The sequence below is a fragment of the Lactuca saligna genome, chromosome 4 (assembly GCF_052625555.1).
Source record: "Lactuca saligna cultivar CGN05327 chromosome 4, ASM5262555v1, whole genome shotgun sequence".
In the NCBI taxonomy this organism is placed as follows: domain Eukaryota; kingdom Viridiplantae; phylum Streptophyta; class Magnoliopsida; order Asterales; family Asteraceae; genus Lactuca; species Lactuca saligna.
In genome coordinates this window covers 73,934,134-73,952,820 of record NC_136420.1, presented here as the reverse complement: position 1 = coordinate 73,952,820, position 18,687 = coordinate 73,934,134, and the positions used below count along the sequence as shown (strand labels likewise).

Genomic DNA, 18,687 nt, shown 5'->3' with positions numbered 1-18,687 from the left:
AAAAGATATCTCTTAGTTGGTAGAAGCTTCTTGTCTTGTGTGTGTGCGTTTCTCTCTCTCTCTCTCTCTCCCTATATATATATATATATATATATATATATATATATATATATATATATATATATATATATATATATATAGAGAGAGAGAGAGAGAGAGAGAATGAGATAAATGGACTATATGGTTGTCAAAATTATATGTTTTGGTCCAAAAATGTTTTGTAGAGCAAAAGTGGTCCAAAATTTGGATATCTTTTGTGTTTTGGGTCCAAAAATATTAAATTTAACAGTTTAGGTGTTAACTTTTTTAAAATGATACTTTTACCCTTAGGGACTATTTCTACGGCCAAACTATAAGGACCAATTCAACATATCTTCTTTTTAATTTTATTTAATTATTATACATTATTTTTTTTTATTGCATTACTTTTTTTTATTGTATTATCATATACTAACAAATATTATTTTTAATAAATAATATTTATACATTAATAAATATTATATTGTTGGATTATTAATAACATTTAATTAATTTGTTTTTTAGTAGACTGTTTTTTCTTGGATTATCATATATTAAGAAATATTATCTTAAATATCTTTTTATTATATATTGAAAAACTTACTTTATTTGATTATTAATTTCCTTTAATTTCTTTTTATTAGATTAATTCTTTTTTATTGGATTATAATTTATTAATAATTGTTATTTTTAACATGTAATATTTATATATTAATAAATATTGTTTTATTTTATTACTATTTTTTATTTGTTTTTAATTTCTTTTAATTGTTTTCTTTATTAGTATAAAACAAAAATCTCAAAAATCAAATCACACCCACCCCACATCTCATAATTTATTTTAAATATTTGGAAGATAATATATTTTATACAACCTCACCACCATCACCGAGTCTAGTAGTGATGGGATGGGTGAGTCTTTTAACATAAATTAGGATAGTGGTTGTGTTGTCCATAAAAAAACAAAGAATCAATCCAAACAATATGGTGAGGGTCGTGTGATGAAAAACTTTAGAGTATGTGTGATTAGGGAGACGTATAGTGTAGAATAAGAGTCGAACTGCTATGATATATTTCAAGAGATCTTAGAGATTGAGTAGTATGGCAATGAGCCTTCAAATGTTGTACTATTTAATTGTATTTGTTTTGGTAACAAAGATGGTGTAATAATTAACAAAAACTAGTTGATTAATGTCAAGCTTAACTATCTACTTCAAACTGATCACCATTTTGTTTGACATCACAAGCAAAACAAGTGTTTATACACCATACCCTTTAGTGACAAATGAGAAGAAAGATAAGTGGACGATTATTAAGACAAAAACAAGAGAGGTATTTGAAGTCACCGTAGCTGAAATGACAGCAAATGAAATTTTCAGGTTGAAGAGCAGTTTGAGTCACCCTTTACTATAACTCGTACGAAACGACTATGACTATCCTCAACTACAACTACATAGGACCAAATATCTGAAGACGAGAATGAGGGATATGGAGAGGAAGACGAAGAAGATGTATATTTTGAAGATGGAGACGATGAAAATGAGTTGTTTTATTTAGAATATTAATTTCTTAGAGTTAAAAAAATTTAATTTCATTTTTTTTGGACTAATTCTTTTTCTTGTTTTTTACAACACCACCATAGAAAAAATCCCACTCATTTCGCTAATTCCGGACTGGGTGATGGTGGTGCTGGTGTCAAAAATATAATATCTTCTATTTAAAATAAATTAGGAGAAGTGTGGTAGGTGAGATTTTTTTAGAGGTTTTTTTTTATCTAATACAGAAAAAAATTAAAATAAATTAAATGCAGGTAAAAAAATAGTAATTCAAAAAACTAATATTTATAAATATATAAATATTATATGTTAAAAAGAATAACTATTAATAAATTATAGTCCAATAAATTAATCTAATAAATTAAAAATTAACAGATGATAATAATCCAATAAAGTAATATTTTTATTATATAAACATTATATATTTAAAATAATACATATTAATATATAATAATACAATAATAAAGAAAATGCAATAAATATCTTTTTTAAAAAGTAACTAATGAAAAGAATTAATGTATAATAACTGTATAAAATTAAAAAGAAGAGATGAAAAATGGTTTTTGTAGTTTAGTTGTAGAAATTGTTCATAGGGTAAAATTATCATTTTAAAAAAGTTAACAGCCAAATTGTTAATGTTCACACTTTTGGACCAAAAACCCATAGTTTGTCCAAAATTAGACTACTTTTGTATTAAAAAATATTTTTAGACCAGAACCACAAAAAATTGACAACCTTAGTGACCATTTTTGCAATTTTGTAATATATATATATATATATATATATATATATATATATATATATATATATATATATATATATATATATATATATATGAAAAAAATTACAAGTTTTGTCGATGTGGTATGTCAAAAATCAGATGTTTGGTCCAAAATGTTTTGGCGTAGCCCCATTGGTCCAAAATAAGAATTTTGTTGTAGTTTTGGTCCAAAACTATTTAAAAATATTTTAAATGATGGATTTGCCCTTTTAATTTTGTTTTTTTCATTTTCTTTTATTTATAAAAATTAAAGACAAAGCTAAATAGAATATCACCTAGCCTCTCTCTCTCTCTCTCTCTTTCTCTCTCTCTCTCTTTCTCTTTCTCTTTCTCTTTCTATCCCTCTCCTCCCGATTCAACATACATAATGATGAAGAAAATTTTCATTAAGGTTCAAATTCAACATATATGAAGTCACACTCAAGAATTAAAGGAGGCTACCGGAAGAGAAATGCACATTACAAAACTAGAAGGCTACCTAAAAGCTTTGCGATTTTATGGTGGTGTAGGTTTAAACCTAAGATCTGGGAGACTCCTATAGAATAGGAAAGATGAAAATCCAAGATCTTTAAGAACAATTTGCAGAAATCGAGACTAATGATTTGCAAAAACTCGATTGCTGAATTAGAAACACTGGCATGATGAATTAGAAGACGAAGAACATCGGCAACTACCCCTTCATATATCTACATCTCTCTCCTTTTGGTGCCATCCTTATCGTTTCTTGAAATCCTAATGTTGTCGCCCTTCTCTTTTCAAGATCTGTAAGAAGGAGTCTAGATTAGGGTTTTGTTGTGGTTTCAAGATCTGAAAAACCTATCCCCACCATTATCCTGATGCAGTTTTACGAAACCTTAACAATGACGCCAACGATGAAGGTGTAAACGACAATGTATTTTTACAGATGACGGACCTTCGATCTTCTGATTCATCTGACCACCTACCCATTATTGGATATGTAAGTGAGAAGGAGAAAGATGTGGATGTATTGACCGGAAGAGGTGGTGGTGGTTGTTTTGTTGGCCAATGCTCAAAGGTTAGTCAAAGCTTACTGCTTTTTGTGTGTCTTCGTCCTAGAAATGAATGATTAGTTTTCTTCCAATGATGATGGGTTTGAATAACACATGAAGAATACCATAGAGAGAGAGAGAGAGTGTGTGTGTGTGTGTGTGTGAGAGAGAGAGAGAGAGAGAGAGAAATAGAAGGGGGTTAGAAATTTTTAATTTATTTTTCATTTAATAAATAAATAAAATAAATAAAAATAATAAATAAAAATGTAAAGGAGCAAAACAATCATTCTAACTCATTTAATTTCTTTCAGGGACCAAATCTACCACAAAATTCTTATTTTGGACTATTGATGCAACACTAAAATATTTTGGACCAAACATCCAATTTTTGACATACCATAGGGACCAGACTTGCAATTTTCTCTCTCTCTCTCTCTCTCTCTCTATATATATATATATATATATATATATATATATATATATATATATATATATATATATATATATATATATATATTGAAATTGAGTTCCAGTTTGAGTTCTATAGAGCAATAACGAGCTTCAAAATTTTGAGTTACTTTCTTCTTTGTCTTGAGTTTGTGTGGTGGTTCGAGTTAGATTAACTTAGTTTGAGACTAAGTGTCGAATGGTGAGCTTGGAAAGTTAAGTCTTTGGGAAGTGGCATCATAGCAAATCAAGTAAAAGATGGTATGACAGGTGAGATGGAGAAGAATTTTATTAGCAATGTCGATGTTGTGGTGATCGAAGAAATTCAAGGACGAGAGGAGACTCGTCAAGGTACAAGGGATGAGTTGAGTCTAAGGATATGTGGGGATCTCTAGAAAAGAGACTTGGCGAAGTTAACAACGTTATGGAGACATCAATAAATGGGTTCTGATGCCCGCATAAATTAATGACGAAATGCAATACAATGTTAAGGTAATGATCAATCAACTTGGTGGAGATTTACGCAAAGAGATGTATGGCTTACAAGAATTGCTCCTAGGCGGGGTAGCGAAATTGCAAGAGTAATTGCAAGGTGAGATCTCTATTTTAACTCAAAGATTAGATGATGTGCATATGGATTGGACCCTTTGAAAACATAAATTAGTTAGTGGAGCAGGTGGCTCTAACATCTATGCCCAAAAAAGTTGAAGTCCCAAAACCATACACATTCATGGGTAAAGGAGAAACAAGGGTGGTTGATGAACTTTTATGGGAAATGGAGCAATACTTTGAAGAATTAAACATAATGGATGATGTTACGAAGAAAAAGGTTTAAATGGGTAGCGATTTACCTTATCGAGAGTTCCCCTTTCGTTTACGATCTGCACATCGATATACCCCGTTCCAGTAATCGTTCTCAGTGGTTCATCTGACCGTCGCGACGTCTCCGGAAGCAAGGTTATATTGGCGGCACTTCGATGGCGGGGGTGGCTGCTTGGCGGCTTGTCTGATCGGGAAAATAAACAAAGAAGAAGAGAGATAAAGGCTGGGGAGTCACAAGGTGGTGGCGGATGCTAAAGGATTAGGTTTAGGGTTCCGCTTGGGTGATGCTTCCATACACGGGAGGAATGACGGGTCTTAACGCGTGTTCTTCTTTCAAACTTTTAATCATTTTAACAAGTTCAGTCCCCCTCACCAAATTCATTTCAATTTAAACCCAAAACTTACACTATAGCCCCTGCCTCCATAAAATATTTTCAACTTAAGCCACAATAATTTACCAAGCAGTTCGTGCCTTCATAAATATTTACAAACCACTGCGCGATTTTCTCTTTTAACCCCCAACCTCTAAAATTGTAACAATTAACCCTCGAGACCAATAATTTGCTATATTATTAATGATTTTAGGGCTACTATTATTCGTGAATTTATCTATTTATTTATTTAATAAATAGGACGTTACAACTCTCCCCCACTTAAATTAGATTTCGTCCTCGAAATCATTCATTACCATTCCTTACATACCAAACCACTCAAATAGCATGGCCTCAATTCTGGGCACACCCTAGCCTTCCCTAGGGTAATCATGGTCAACCTTCGCAAGGCACTAAAATTTATAGATGAGCAAGTTCCTTGCAGCAAGATCGCATCTACTCCGTCTAAAATCTGTAGCCTCGAGGTTCATACTAGAAAACAGAATCACTGACCCAATTATCCTTGCATATCACTTATACTTGGCCAATGCTCAGATAATACCGTTGTGAGTGTCTTAGCATAACCCAAGCAATTTGCTACCCATCCATACCTAAAATTCTAAAACACCAATACTAATACTGCCAAAACACTAAAACTGCCCGAAACGACATGTTGCCACATAGCTGCATTCCAAAATCTACCGAGGCCTTCCTGGTCCCAATTCTTTCACCATTCATCTGAAATATTTTGGTTCCGACCTGGTTACAGAGCCAAAAGACTCCCACACGGTTGTTTCACATGAATTTCGAACGAAAGCCTTGTCTGTCAACAGTTTACACTAGTTATATTGCTACTATAGCTCTAGCGACCTTCTAATCCAACTGATTGGTTCTATACGTCAAGTCCTGACATTACCAAATCCAAGACTAAAGTGATTGCTACATGACCAAGGGTAGCCTTATATCACAAACGACCTTAAACGGTCCATTGCTTCCTTGATCCCCTGAATGTGACGATGTACCTACAGTCTTATCATGAGCTCAAACTGGTCTAATCCATCTCAGGAAATCTGTAAACCAATCTATGGATTTGCCATGCCCTCACTGTTGCACCCGAAATGGTGGGCACCACTATTCCTTCTGTGATCTAACAACACTCCCATGCTATCTACTAACCTAGTGAGTGCTACAACTACTCCCGCAGACTTACAATACTCTACAATTATCTACCAACCTTGTGAATGCTATAGCTACACCCACAGAATTACAACACTCTAGCACTATCTGGCTGCTAGTGATTGCTATGGCTACACTCGCAGACTTACAACACTCTAACACTATCTGGCTGCTAGTGAATGTTACGGCTACACCTACAAACATACAACACCTTCTCACTATCTGGCTGCTAGTGAATGCTACGGCTACACCCGTAGACTTGCAAAACTTTCTCACACTATCTGGCTGCTAGTGAATGCTACGGCTACACCCATAGACTTACAACACTTTCTCACATTATCTGGTTGCTAGTGAATGCTACGGCTACGCTCGTAGACTTACAACACTTTCTCACACTGTTTAGCTGCTGATTACTAATCTAAACACATCCAACATCGAGCATACACATGAACTACCATCCCAAACTGAACTCATGTACTGACTGGAATCCCCAACCTAATTCCCTGAGGCCTGCTATCATGTGACCCCGCTACATCAGTACCGCACCCATACCCATGATCGAAGTATCGCAATAATCCATAAAATCATCTACACCCTCTGGCAGGGTGAGAACTGGTGCCTCAGCCAACTGCTGTCTGAGAGTCTCAAAGGTTGCCTGCTGCTCAGGACCCAAGCGAAAGGCCACTGACTTCTTCGTCAGTCGGGTTAAAGGAACTGAAAATCTTAGAGAAGTCGTGAATAAATCTTCAGTAATAATCCGCTAGACCCACGAAACTCTAAATCTCAGTTGGAGACCTCGGAATCTCCCACTGCATCACGACCTCTATCTAGGCCGGATCGACTAGTATACCTTTCTGGTTGACAAGGTGACCAAGAAATTGCACCTCGCGCAACCAGAACTCACATTTTGAGAACCTTGCAAAATGTCTCTCCCTTCTCAGAGTCTCTAGCACCTCCCTCAGGTGCTACTCGTGTTGCTCCTTAGTCTTGGAATAAACCAAGATGACGCTATACTCTCCTAATCCCGCAAGTGATGCACCGAATATGTCCCTACAAGCCTCTCAAAAGTTGATCTGAAATCTTGGGTCTCCTCCCTAGACGCTTTAATATAAGCAACTGATCTGGTTCCCTCTTCCCAATCTACTCCAAGTCAATACATCATTCTCGTGCTCTAGAAGTCATATCATTGAGGGTCTCGCACTGCGAGATACTCACGATCTCCCCGCTATCATTATGAGTATGTCTTGATACCTTACCTTTTTCGTTTCCTCATATGTTGCATACTACGGTACCAAGTAAGTTCTCTCCCGAGACTTGGTAGTGATCCCTGCCAGAGTCTCAGTTGTCTGTTGGAGATCCAACAAGTCTTGCGCCAACTGTTGCGCTGGTCGAAAAGGCATCCCATGAAATAGCATCAACCATTTCATCACTCAACTCACTACTAACCTCTTCCTATCAATCGTGTGCTCTGTCCCTTAGGAGACAGGAAGTAAGCTGGATCATATCTCCTTTCGAGACAACGATTGGTACAAAAAAGTGTTGATGACATCTGTCAACCATCTGCTGCTAACAATGGGGTCCCTAACCCCATGACAATCTGGAGCTTCACAATCTCTTAATACCCAAAACATCAACATATGCATCCTTATCATGACTGCTATCTCAGTGCAGAATGCACTCAACCTCTCATTACAAATCTCTAAAATTCTCTCCTTGATCATACCGAAGATCACATGAATCTGATAAGTGATACTGTACGTACTCTCAGATGGAATGAACTCCCTCACCTGATCATCGAACTACCCGACTTTGGAGTCCAAGCCTGATCCCTCATCAACACCAGAACTACCATCTGGTCTACCACGTAACGTCACTATACTCAGAAATATACCATCCCAATCACCATAATACTCGTCAAAACTCGAGGGAACTCACACACTACAAGTTCCCTAGTCTTATCTCATCATTCTTTGATTCGAGTACAGATCATCTGCTTTCAGTAGTACGGGCGCATACTACCTTCCACATCTATCCGTACTTCCCTCAAGAACTGCTTTGACTCCACCAAGTCCGTTCTACTGCTAGCTCTCATCCTAGGCTTGCCCTAGGGTAATCACCATCCTACTCTCCGCCATCAGCTGCATAAGAAGTCACTACTATCTTCCCCTAACTAGCTCGCAAATACTATTACATATCACTAACACTAGATAAATCTTCGAATGAGAGGTTCTACCCTACAACGGTTTGACTCAAACGAGAGTTACGAAATAAGGTTAAACCTAACCTTCTGAAATTATTTACTCATTTTAATATGTAACTTAACATATTCATTTGGTCGATGTCGTTCTTAATGTGAAATATTGGACAAACAAAGTGAAATTTATGTGTAGATCGATTCCTAGAACATTACATTGGTTTGGCTTTCGACTTTGTTGGATTGATATCTTGAGAGTGCGTGTATATATATATATATATATATATATATATATATATATATATATATATATATATATATATATATATATATATATATATATATATATATATATATATATATATATATATATATATATATATATGGGTGGATGGTTCAATAGAAAATACATAACTAGGACAACACATATGGAACCAATAAAAATATGGCAAAACATTACTCTTTGTATAGTTTATTTTTACTGGTTTCTTAAAGGATAAATTACGAGAATCGTCCTTGTGATTTGATGTAGTATGTATGGATGGTCCCTAACTTTTTTTTTTTTTTTTTTTTTTAACTCGGTCAATCCTTGCATTTTGGTTTCGTTTCAATATTAGCAACAAGAACTAATATCATCTTTTCTGTATCATTTTCAGATCAAACTCGGAAATTTTCAAACAAATTTATTATAATCTTTAACTATTCTTCATTAATTTCTTCAAACTTTCATCATTTAACCACTGTTAATTCTTGTATAATCATCTTCTAATTTTTGAATCAATCCAATCAAAGAACCAAAATCCTACTATTCTTCATTAAGTTTTCAAACTTTCATCATTTAACCATCATTAACTATTGTTATTGTAAATTATTTTTAAGTTATTTATTTGAAAATTTTTAAAGATTAAAAAAATAGTTTCATGATTTTTTTAATATAGGATTACAATTTAGGTTTAAGACTATAATTTATAATTTTTACCTATTCATAAAATAATTTTTTGATTTTTTTTTTCAAGTTTAACTGAAATTTTGATTTAAATTAAACGTTTAACATTATATTGAAATTTAACATTATATTGAAATTGATAGTTTAATTTTTGAACATAAAAATAAAAATTTTACAAAAATTATGACTTTACATTGACAATTGCCCACGTATGACAAATATTTAAAGTAAAAAGTTAATGTTGTAATTTTATAAATATAAGTAAAATATAATATTTTAATATTGTAGTTTAATTAATTATGATTAGAACTTAGTTTCTATATATTAATTTAATATTATTAATGGATTTACAATAATTATGAGAAAGAAACTTAAAAATGATGGAAGGTTTCAAATGTGTAAATAAAAATAACTCTTACCGTAATATACTTTTTTGTTGTAATATACTTTTTTGTTGTAATGATCACATGACCTAAAATAGCCGATTTGAATAGCAAATATATGATATAATACATGTGTGGCAAAGCTAAAACAAATACAACAATGCACTCTTTCAGGTGTTTTTGTTACAACTAGACATACAAATATCCATATATAGGCATATGATGTAGACAATAAATGACTAGACTTTGGGCAAAAAACAATACGATGATACGAAATTATTAATAAAAAGTAGAGAATCGTTAGTTAGGACTTAGGATTAAAGATCCGGAGACTAGAAACCAAATACGGTCTTGAGACTAAAAACCACATACTACAAAACACAATTACATTAAGAAAAAAAAAAGTACCTCTGATAAAACCCTAAAGCAAAAGAAAATTAATATCGGGAAGTTTTAATTATGACAAGGTCTTAGTTTACGCTTTCATCTTTCAAGATAGGCAAAGTCAATACCCGAACCCATAACCCTTGAAGGATGTTGATGATCACCATGCTTTCTTGTATCCGTTACTTCAGATTGACAGAGTCACCACCACACTTCAATGGGTCGTTTTTAGGTGCGTTCTTGACTTCTTCCATTTTGTTCAAAAGATGAAAGAGTGAACACCGCCTGTCTACATCTTCATCTCCACTTCCCTTAAACACTCTCTGCAATGCCCACAATCAACGCTTAATACAATTAAAAATATAGGAATAAGTAAAGTAACAACCTTCAAACGATCAAAGATGACGATTGTACCTTAAAAAAAACCCCATGAATGTCTTCATGGAGACGCTACTGCAACTTTGATCCTTTCGACTGTGCATTTGATAAGACTATTAACTGTTGCCACCGATCCAAGCGATAATTTGGCTGTAGGAACCGAATCTACCAAAATCTGAAATGCCACCGTTAGTAATGATCCACCAGTACCTAACTCAGGAATTCCTCCTTGATCTTGTCCAGGTCCATCAGGAAGTATAGCAAAACCAGAAGGTAACAAAGCAACGTAATCTGGATCACCTCCACTTAATACCACGTTCATCGCTACAATATCTACTGGAGCATAGATAACATAAGATCCCGTAGAATCACTTGAACTCTCTTGTAATATGAGCATGTTGCTTTGGCTTGAATTTGCACTCTACAATATTTACATCTCAAATGTCACGTCAATGAACTTATTAGATTACTACATATATAGTTTTCTATAAACCTACGTTTCATGATGAGGATTAAACTTACATTAACACGTAGAAGGGAAACACAGTTTCCTGGATCACGACCATTGGCAATGTGTGCCATTTCTTGAACTAATCCATCATTTGAAAGAATGTCCCACTGGTTATAACACAGATCATAGAGTAATTAACGATTTAACGCCATAAAAGTCTCTAAAATTGGCTTTCAAGAGTACTTACCTCGCTCCTAGAGTTCTCATCCCTTAGAAAATCAAAAACCCGTTTTGGTTGAACCGGTATCCAGAAGGAAGTTGCAGCACTCAGCACAATACCTGGAGGTCTTCCCGGGTCGTCCATACTCTTCCGGGTCATAACCCGGACATCATCAGCCCCACTACCTGACAGAGTTGTCCATGTGTGTGCAGTTGAAGCTCCAACACCGCTGCAAAAGCTTAAAACCATTCTCTCAGCCAGCTTCAGCATACTCTTTCTCCCTTCTGGAGTGGTTATCACTGTCAAATGAAACAAATCCAATCATTGAAGATTGAAGAATCACATATTTTGTGAGACCCAATCATCTAAATTTTGTTAAGAAAAAAACCAAATTTATTAATTTGTGAGATTAGTGCTAACCTCCGACATCTCCTGCAGGAATGTTGTTAGCCATTGCGCTTGCAAGACGCTCGCATTGCCTATCCAAAGTTGCTACCCATCTTTTTGCACCAAATGCAAGGCCGGTGTTCACAAGCAACCTATAGATACTGTGAACAGCTCTGTCGTCGACTTCAACATGTTCAACCCAAGTGACCTATGAATAAAAAACAAATACGTGTTGATAACCTATATATAGATTTTCATTTTGTAGTGAGGTTTCTCCTTTAGTAAATCTTTCGAATCTTTTAATATTGTGTAGAATTTTTACGTACCTTTGAGTACCCATTGGGAAGTTCTTGAATCAAGCAACCTGAAGGCCTTCTTCTACATCTTGAAATTGATGAAGTCCGCAAGTTGTCTAAAGATACATCGACTACAGCCCAAGTGCCATCGGCGTGTTGTTTGCAGTACCTCACAAAGTAGTTTTCTCGGGTTGGAACAAGGGGTGAAGGAACCTGATACTCCGCTGTCATCTGATAAATTAAACATAGAGACTTTAATTAGTATATACAAAGATAAGTAAGTAGATTTAGGGGATAGAATGAAATGAAAAAGAAATCGAATGGAAATGGTAATGTAATAGAATGAGTGAACCATGTTTGAAATATGTATTTTCCTATGATTTTTTGTTATGCGTACAAATATAATGTTTTACCAAGTCATACATTATTTTAAATGTAATAATGAATTATTTTATTTCAAGAATGTAAAATCAAACATAGCAAATGCTTATTAAATTAATAGAAATGCCTGGTTTTTTTTTTCTACAGTTTAACCACCAAAAGATATTTTTTTTAGCAATGTGAGTCGGTTTTTGTTTGTTTAAATGAGAACCAATTTATAAAATTTTGAATTTTATAAAAACCACTATTAGCTGGAAGGTTTTAGACTAATTAACCTTTCAAAAAATTTTAAATTTAACCATTTTCAACCTTAAAAATACTTTTCCGTGTTTTTTTTTTTTTGCAACCATTAATGGAATAAAACTTACTGTTTCATTCTTAAAAAGAAAAAAAAATCACTCAGTGTGTAAACTAGATATAAATTCTTTATATGGTTAAACACTAAATAAATAACAAAATCCAAACAGGGTCATTTTCATGAAATTTGGCCTTCAATTAAATCCAAATAAGATTATAATAAAACAAATATTTTATATTTTAAAAAAATTGCAATATATGTAAAATAGTGAAACTAAAAAAGATTTGCTTCGTATAGTAATTCATATACAGATAAATAAATAAAAAAAAAAAACTTATATTGCACTTTTTTGCCTACCAATATGGAAAATTACCCTTTAGAATACAAGAAATCATTTCTCTTTTAAATGGTATATATTTATACTCCATTACCAAATAAACAAGTTTTTATTCCAATTAAATGAACCATAAATTTTACGATTTGAAACCAAACTTGCTTACCACTTGGAGAGCTCCATTGTAATTGCCAGCAACTCCAGTTGACAGCACTTCGAGGGTCATTGCTCTTGAAACGATGCCAGAAAATACATTCGACCACTGATTCTGGAAAAAAAAAAAAAAAAAAAAATCGTGCAAGGCTAAGAGTGAGATCATAATCAATTAACATTTCAAACTTAAAAACTATGTATTTTCATCAAATCAGTTGTACGTACCACATCCATTAGAATTTCAACAAGAGTGATATGATTCATGATGACAACCGCAGATTCCCTTGAAGCCTCGGACTTCAATCCCAATGGTTTCGGACCAATCCCTCGGGGAAATGTCCTCAAGTACTCGTCTTCACTCAAAGTCTCGGATGAGTTATCCGAGCTCGGAACCCACAAAGGTTCACCCGCATGAGCCATTCTTATTAGCTCCTCCATCGCTGCAACCGCTAATTCGATTATGATTGGTTTGTCAGCTTCAGTTGGGCCTGAAACTGATCGAAGAAGCTCATTCGCACCAAACATATCTCCAACCATAGTCTGTTGTGGGCTAAAGCTAGACACCCCAAGGTCAAGTGAGCGACTTGATCCATGAGGCGACATATTTGGGTAACTCAACATTGGTTTGCCAACATATTTTGCAGCTATTCCCGATATCCTATCAATCTTTAGGGAAAAATTAATAAACCAAATTAGTTGATTACTCAAGCTATCTTTGAATTAACTATCTTAATACAAACATGGTGAAATTTCATATACCTCTTCACGTAGCCGAGCATTTTCTATCCTCAAATGTTGTTCGTCAAAAGACATCTCCCCGATAGCAGCAGGACCTCCACAGTTTGGACAAGTAGCATTCGCAAGGGCTTCTTTGTAGCGTATGTTTTCAGATCGTAGCTTTTCATTTTCATTCCTCAACTGGGTGTTCTCATGTCGTTCGTGTTGAGCCTAAATCAAGAAGAAACAACTTTGGTATCAAGCTAAGTTTAGTATGTTAGAAAAGTTGCATAAATTAACTTGAAGCTGATATTTCTTGATTACTATATGCTATATTTTGGTAATAATAGCTGTAAAATGTAATTTAGTGATCACCTTCATTTGAGTGCGTTTATTTTGGAACCAAAACTTGACTTGCAAAGGCTCCAAGGTTAATCTTCTGCCAAGTTCCTTTCTTTGCTTATCATCTGGATGTGGGCATTCTTTGAAAAACCTACACAAAAGTGTGAAGAGATCAATCAATCAATTCCAACTTCAAATCGTAAAACACCCAGGAAGGTGTTCCTGTATGTTTTACGACTCTAAATCTTGATTTACCCATATAAAAAGATAAGAATTTATCTGTTAGGGTTGATTAGCAAAGAACATACGATTCCATTTCTTGGATTTGATGTTGAGTGTGACGATGGTAACGTTTCTTTTTGTTGGGTCGTTGATTAGGATCTTGTTCATCGCCGGAGTGAGCTTCCATGATATCAGTGCCTGATTTGCTCTCATAATCATCATCTCTTAACATGTCGAGTTCATTTTCTTGGGCTTTATGGCTCATATCAAGAATATGATGATGACTCTCAAACATGTTCGGCTGAAACATCTTTCTATTCACCTCTCACCTCTTTCTAAGGGGTTTTACTTGAAGTATCGTATACAAATCTACAAACAGTAAACTACAAGTTACGAAATGGTCATTAGATATTAATATTTTAAAGAAATTCAAGCAAAAAAAAAACGGTGAGATCAAGAGAACATAAGAAATGGAATTGGACCATGGAAATTTGCATAAACAACCAAGGGACTCGAATGAATTTATTCGGGGTTAACAGATCTATGGTTTTCTGTGAGAAAAAAGTCAACTTCAAAAGCAAGAAAAGTTGAATATCATTCTCTCTCTCTCTCTCTCTCTCTCGAAAATACTTTTTAATTTATCGAAAAGGATTATGGTTGAAAATAACAGAAAGAATTAAAGAAGTTATGTCAACTAAGCTCATCAGCAGATCTCCAGATTACTTCACTGTTCGTTTTACAAATTAAATAAAAAAATAAAACTAGAAGTTACCATGAGGCTATGAGCAACAAATTAATGGATGAAACCAAGATTGTATGAAGAAGATGAAGAAAAAGAAGAAAGAAAAAAAACTGAAATTTGTCACACTACACAAACCTTATCACGGAGAGAAGTTTAAAACCCAATCAAAACCAAACCATTGTTATTGATCGTTCTTAACATTACAGAAAAAATAATATAGACATGATCCGACAAAAATTATATGTTTCTGAACATTCACAAACCCTAGCCAAAAAATTCTCTCTCTAGAAAGAGAGTTTCTTTTCGTTTCGAGTTATCTTTTTGGTAAATTAACTGAGTGAATGACTTAATATGAAGAGTAAAAAAGGACTAGAACGGACAAATACAAACAGTTTTTGGACTTTTTAGCAAATAAAGACAATGTCAAAGCTCCAATCCATCTTTCTTCCTTTTACGTATTCCATCCAAAGACCCAATTAGAGAAAATCTAGCCCAAAAAACCTTCATTTCACATACTGATTTCTCCATAACATCAAACGTTAAGTAACGGAAAAAGTGAGAGAAAAAAGGAAGTGTTTGTGTGCGGAGTCGAAAAGACATCAATAACATCAAGTCAAGAAAGGTGGTATATATATTTATACGCAACAAACTTACTGGCTTTTTTATCTTGCTTTTGTAGAGTACTCCAGTGTAAAAGAGTGTAAAGGGTCAACGGAAAACCACTTTTGACAGGGTAAAAGAGTGGTTTTCAGACGAGGGTTTGATTGATGATATACCTTTCTCGTGAATAGAATTTAAGGAGAGAGAGAGAGAGAGAGAGAGAGAGAGAGAGAGAGAGAGAGAGAGAGAGAGAGAGAGAGAGAGGAGATTATGAAGCCAGAGAGAGAGAGAGAGAGAGAGAGAGAGAGAGGAAAGGAACAGGTGGGAGAATTGAAGAAGTTGCAACCAGAGAAAGAGGAGTTAATGCCGAGCGTATTGAGAGGATGCAATTGCATTTATGGACGATTCAAGTTTTTATTGCTTTCTATAGAGAGAGAGTGAGAGAGAGAAAGAGTTTTAATGCGATCCTTATGTTCAAACTCTCCATCACACACACACTAGCTCTGAATAAATTTGTAGTGAAATATGAAATTATCGATTTTACGATTTTATGTTTAACTACAGATTTCAATTCCCTGTGTATTGAAGTTAATTCTCAAACCAACTCCATTCCATCTCCCGCTTGTGCTTTTATTAATTTTGCATGGGTACCTTAATGTGTATATTTGTATCGCTTAATTAGTTAAAATATTAACAAATACATATCATTAAAAAAAAAATAATCTAATTATTTAGTTTAAATTAGCCAATAACCTTCTAGGATATTAGGGTTTCTAAAAACCTTATTGATAAATAGAATATCAAGAGCTCGGTCGGCCATCAACCACTAGTTGCAGGCCGGTCGAAATGTTTTCTTGCAAAACCAGATTTTAACTCAATGGAGTGAGTAAGAAACCTCATAAAGGTGACAAAAATTAAGATTTTTTCAAATTAATTTAGCACCTCAAATTGCATGTCGCTAAGCTCACATAGAATCATATGGGATATCATCTTAGTGACATGCAATTTGGGTCAAGATTATATATATAAACCTCAAAACCTAGAAACAACTTGCATTTTTTAGTTTGAAGAAATCCTCTTTACTCTCTGCAATGGCTTCACGAAAAGTCAAAAAGTTTGTAAGTTATCTACTTGTTTTATGTTTTGTATTCATGTTTAATTTATTTAGGATGTGTTTATATATAGTTTTAGAAAAATAATGTAAATTTCAGAACACCGAGATGGCATCCCAATTAATAGTATGAAATCGCAGGTGAATTTTTTATTTTTTGGAATTAGTCCATCACCTTTTTCATGGTTAATTGTGTTGTAGCCGTCCAGCTGTCACGTAAAGTTTGTATTTGGTGTGACATTACGGTTTGAAACGGAGGGTTACAGGATATGGTGAAAAACTTTCAAGGCAATTCGAAGCTTATCAAAGCCTTTAATGCAGGGCTTGCTATGACGCGAATTTGAACTTTACGAATAAGCTTGTTTTTCATCACGTTAAGCCTAAACAAAGTGTAATCTTTGACTCATTGGTTCACTTTTTATTTTTTGTTATTGTCAATAGGACGAAGTCTTGTAATTTTTCATGGGCTAAGTGGTTCATTACCCTTTATATTGGAAGAAACAATATGAAGGGTAATGAACAATGTAGTCCACCAAAAATTACAAGACTTCATCCTATTGATAATAACAAAAAATAAAAAATGCACCACCAAGTCAAAGATTACACTTTGCTTAGGCTTAATGTGATAAAAAAACAAGCTTATTCGTGAAACATCATAAATGAACGAAATAAAAAAATTTACATCGTCAAGCTGGAGAATATAAAATGTCGTATATATGGACTGGAGGAGTTTTCTTTGATAACAATATTTCATTTCAGAGACATGTCATTCTCTAGTTAATCCTATGCGATCAATATTCAATATAAACATTCACACGAGCCACCACCACTTACAAGTCATGAGATTTGAATCTGGATGCTAGAGAAATTGTTTAGAAAGCAACTATCTCCCAGGCTGAAGGCTATAAAACAACCTATACTTCACGACATAAGTATCGACAAATTTTGGTAAAACATTGAATTTAGTAAGGAACATGTAAATATTTTCCTAAATTGATTTATTAGGATATAATTTATGAGTATGAAATTATGATTTTAATGTAAAATTTTAATTTTAGGGTTATGATAATTAACCACCACTCAATGGAGTGAATAAATTTTTTTTAATGTTGTTTTACCACACCAAAATTAGACGAGAGGGTTACATAACGAGTGGTTACTTGAGTTAGGGTTAGGTGGTTAGATGATGTCAAGGCTAAAATCAAGTCATCATGTATGTCAATTTTGGATATAACATCATAAATGGTTCGTGTGGTTTCCACAGATGTAAATTTTAGTCTCCGTGGTTTAAAAACACCAAAGATGGTCCTTGTGTTTTCAAAACTTCTGATGATTGGTCCTTATTACTAATTCTGTTATATTTTTCCCGTTAACTGAAGGGTATTTTCATCATTTCACTACCACATGGACCATTTATGATGTTTTCTCTTATTTTAAAAAATGAGAAAAAAGTGAAATAATATACAAAGCGGTCTGTCTCTCTCTCAATTAGTTCCATCCTTGTACATGCTTCAAAATGAAGCGACTAGATTTACAGATTAAGTCAGCTTTCCAAGCTCTATATTATAGCGAAAAGCAACCGAAATAAACTACTAAGGTATGGATGAATCGTTGTCCATTTATTCATAATAAATTATCAGATGAGCTATGCACATAAAGTGTTTAGTGAAATAACAAAACCAAAACATTTCTCTATTGCAATCACCTACAAACCAAAGATGAATCGGTTATGTCTTCGGTTCTCTTACTGATTTCAGGAAAACCTCAGAGGTTAAATCCATTAGAGCCCCATCATCTTCTAGTCTGAGTACCGGTTATTACCATCATCTTGTTCATTTGAGTCTTGGAGGCCCAAATCGGTGTATCTGGTGAAGGGATTTAGCAAATAGGGTTCCTCATTTGTTTCCAACTATTTTCCATGGAAATTGAAGCTATGACGATAAGCTAGCCAACGAAAGAATGAAGAA

The 18,687-nt window shown here is 34.0% G+C and overlaps 1 protein-coding gene across 1 annotated transcript; it reads right to left on the bottom strand.

Moving 5' to 3' along the window:
- Positions 1-9,848: 9,848 nt before the first annotated feature.
- Positions 9,849-16,069, bottom strand: LOC145042140 (homeobox-leucine zipper protein MERISTEM L1-like). The gene is made up of 12 exons (XM_078990520.1): positions 15,664-16,069; positions 14,354-14,636; positions 14,079-14,196; positions 13,746-13,934; positions 13,212-13,652; positions 13,000-13,101; positions 11,851-12,051; positions 11,558-11,732; positions 11,165-11,436; positions 10,989-11,084; positions 10,503-10,887; positions 9,849-10,411 (listed from the first exon to the last, which is right to left on the bottom strand). The coding sequence occupies exons 2-11, from the start codon at positions 14,575-14,577 to the stop codon at positions 10,528-10,530; spliced, it is 2,178 nt and encodes a 725-aa protein (XP_078846646.1). The 5' UTR covers positions 14,578-14,636; positions 15,664-16,069; the 3' UTR covers positions 9,849-10,411; positions 10,503-10,527.
- Between the last annotated feature and the right edge of the window lie 2,618 nt (positions 16,070-18,687).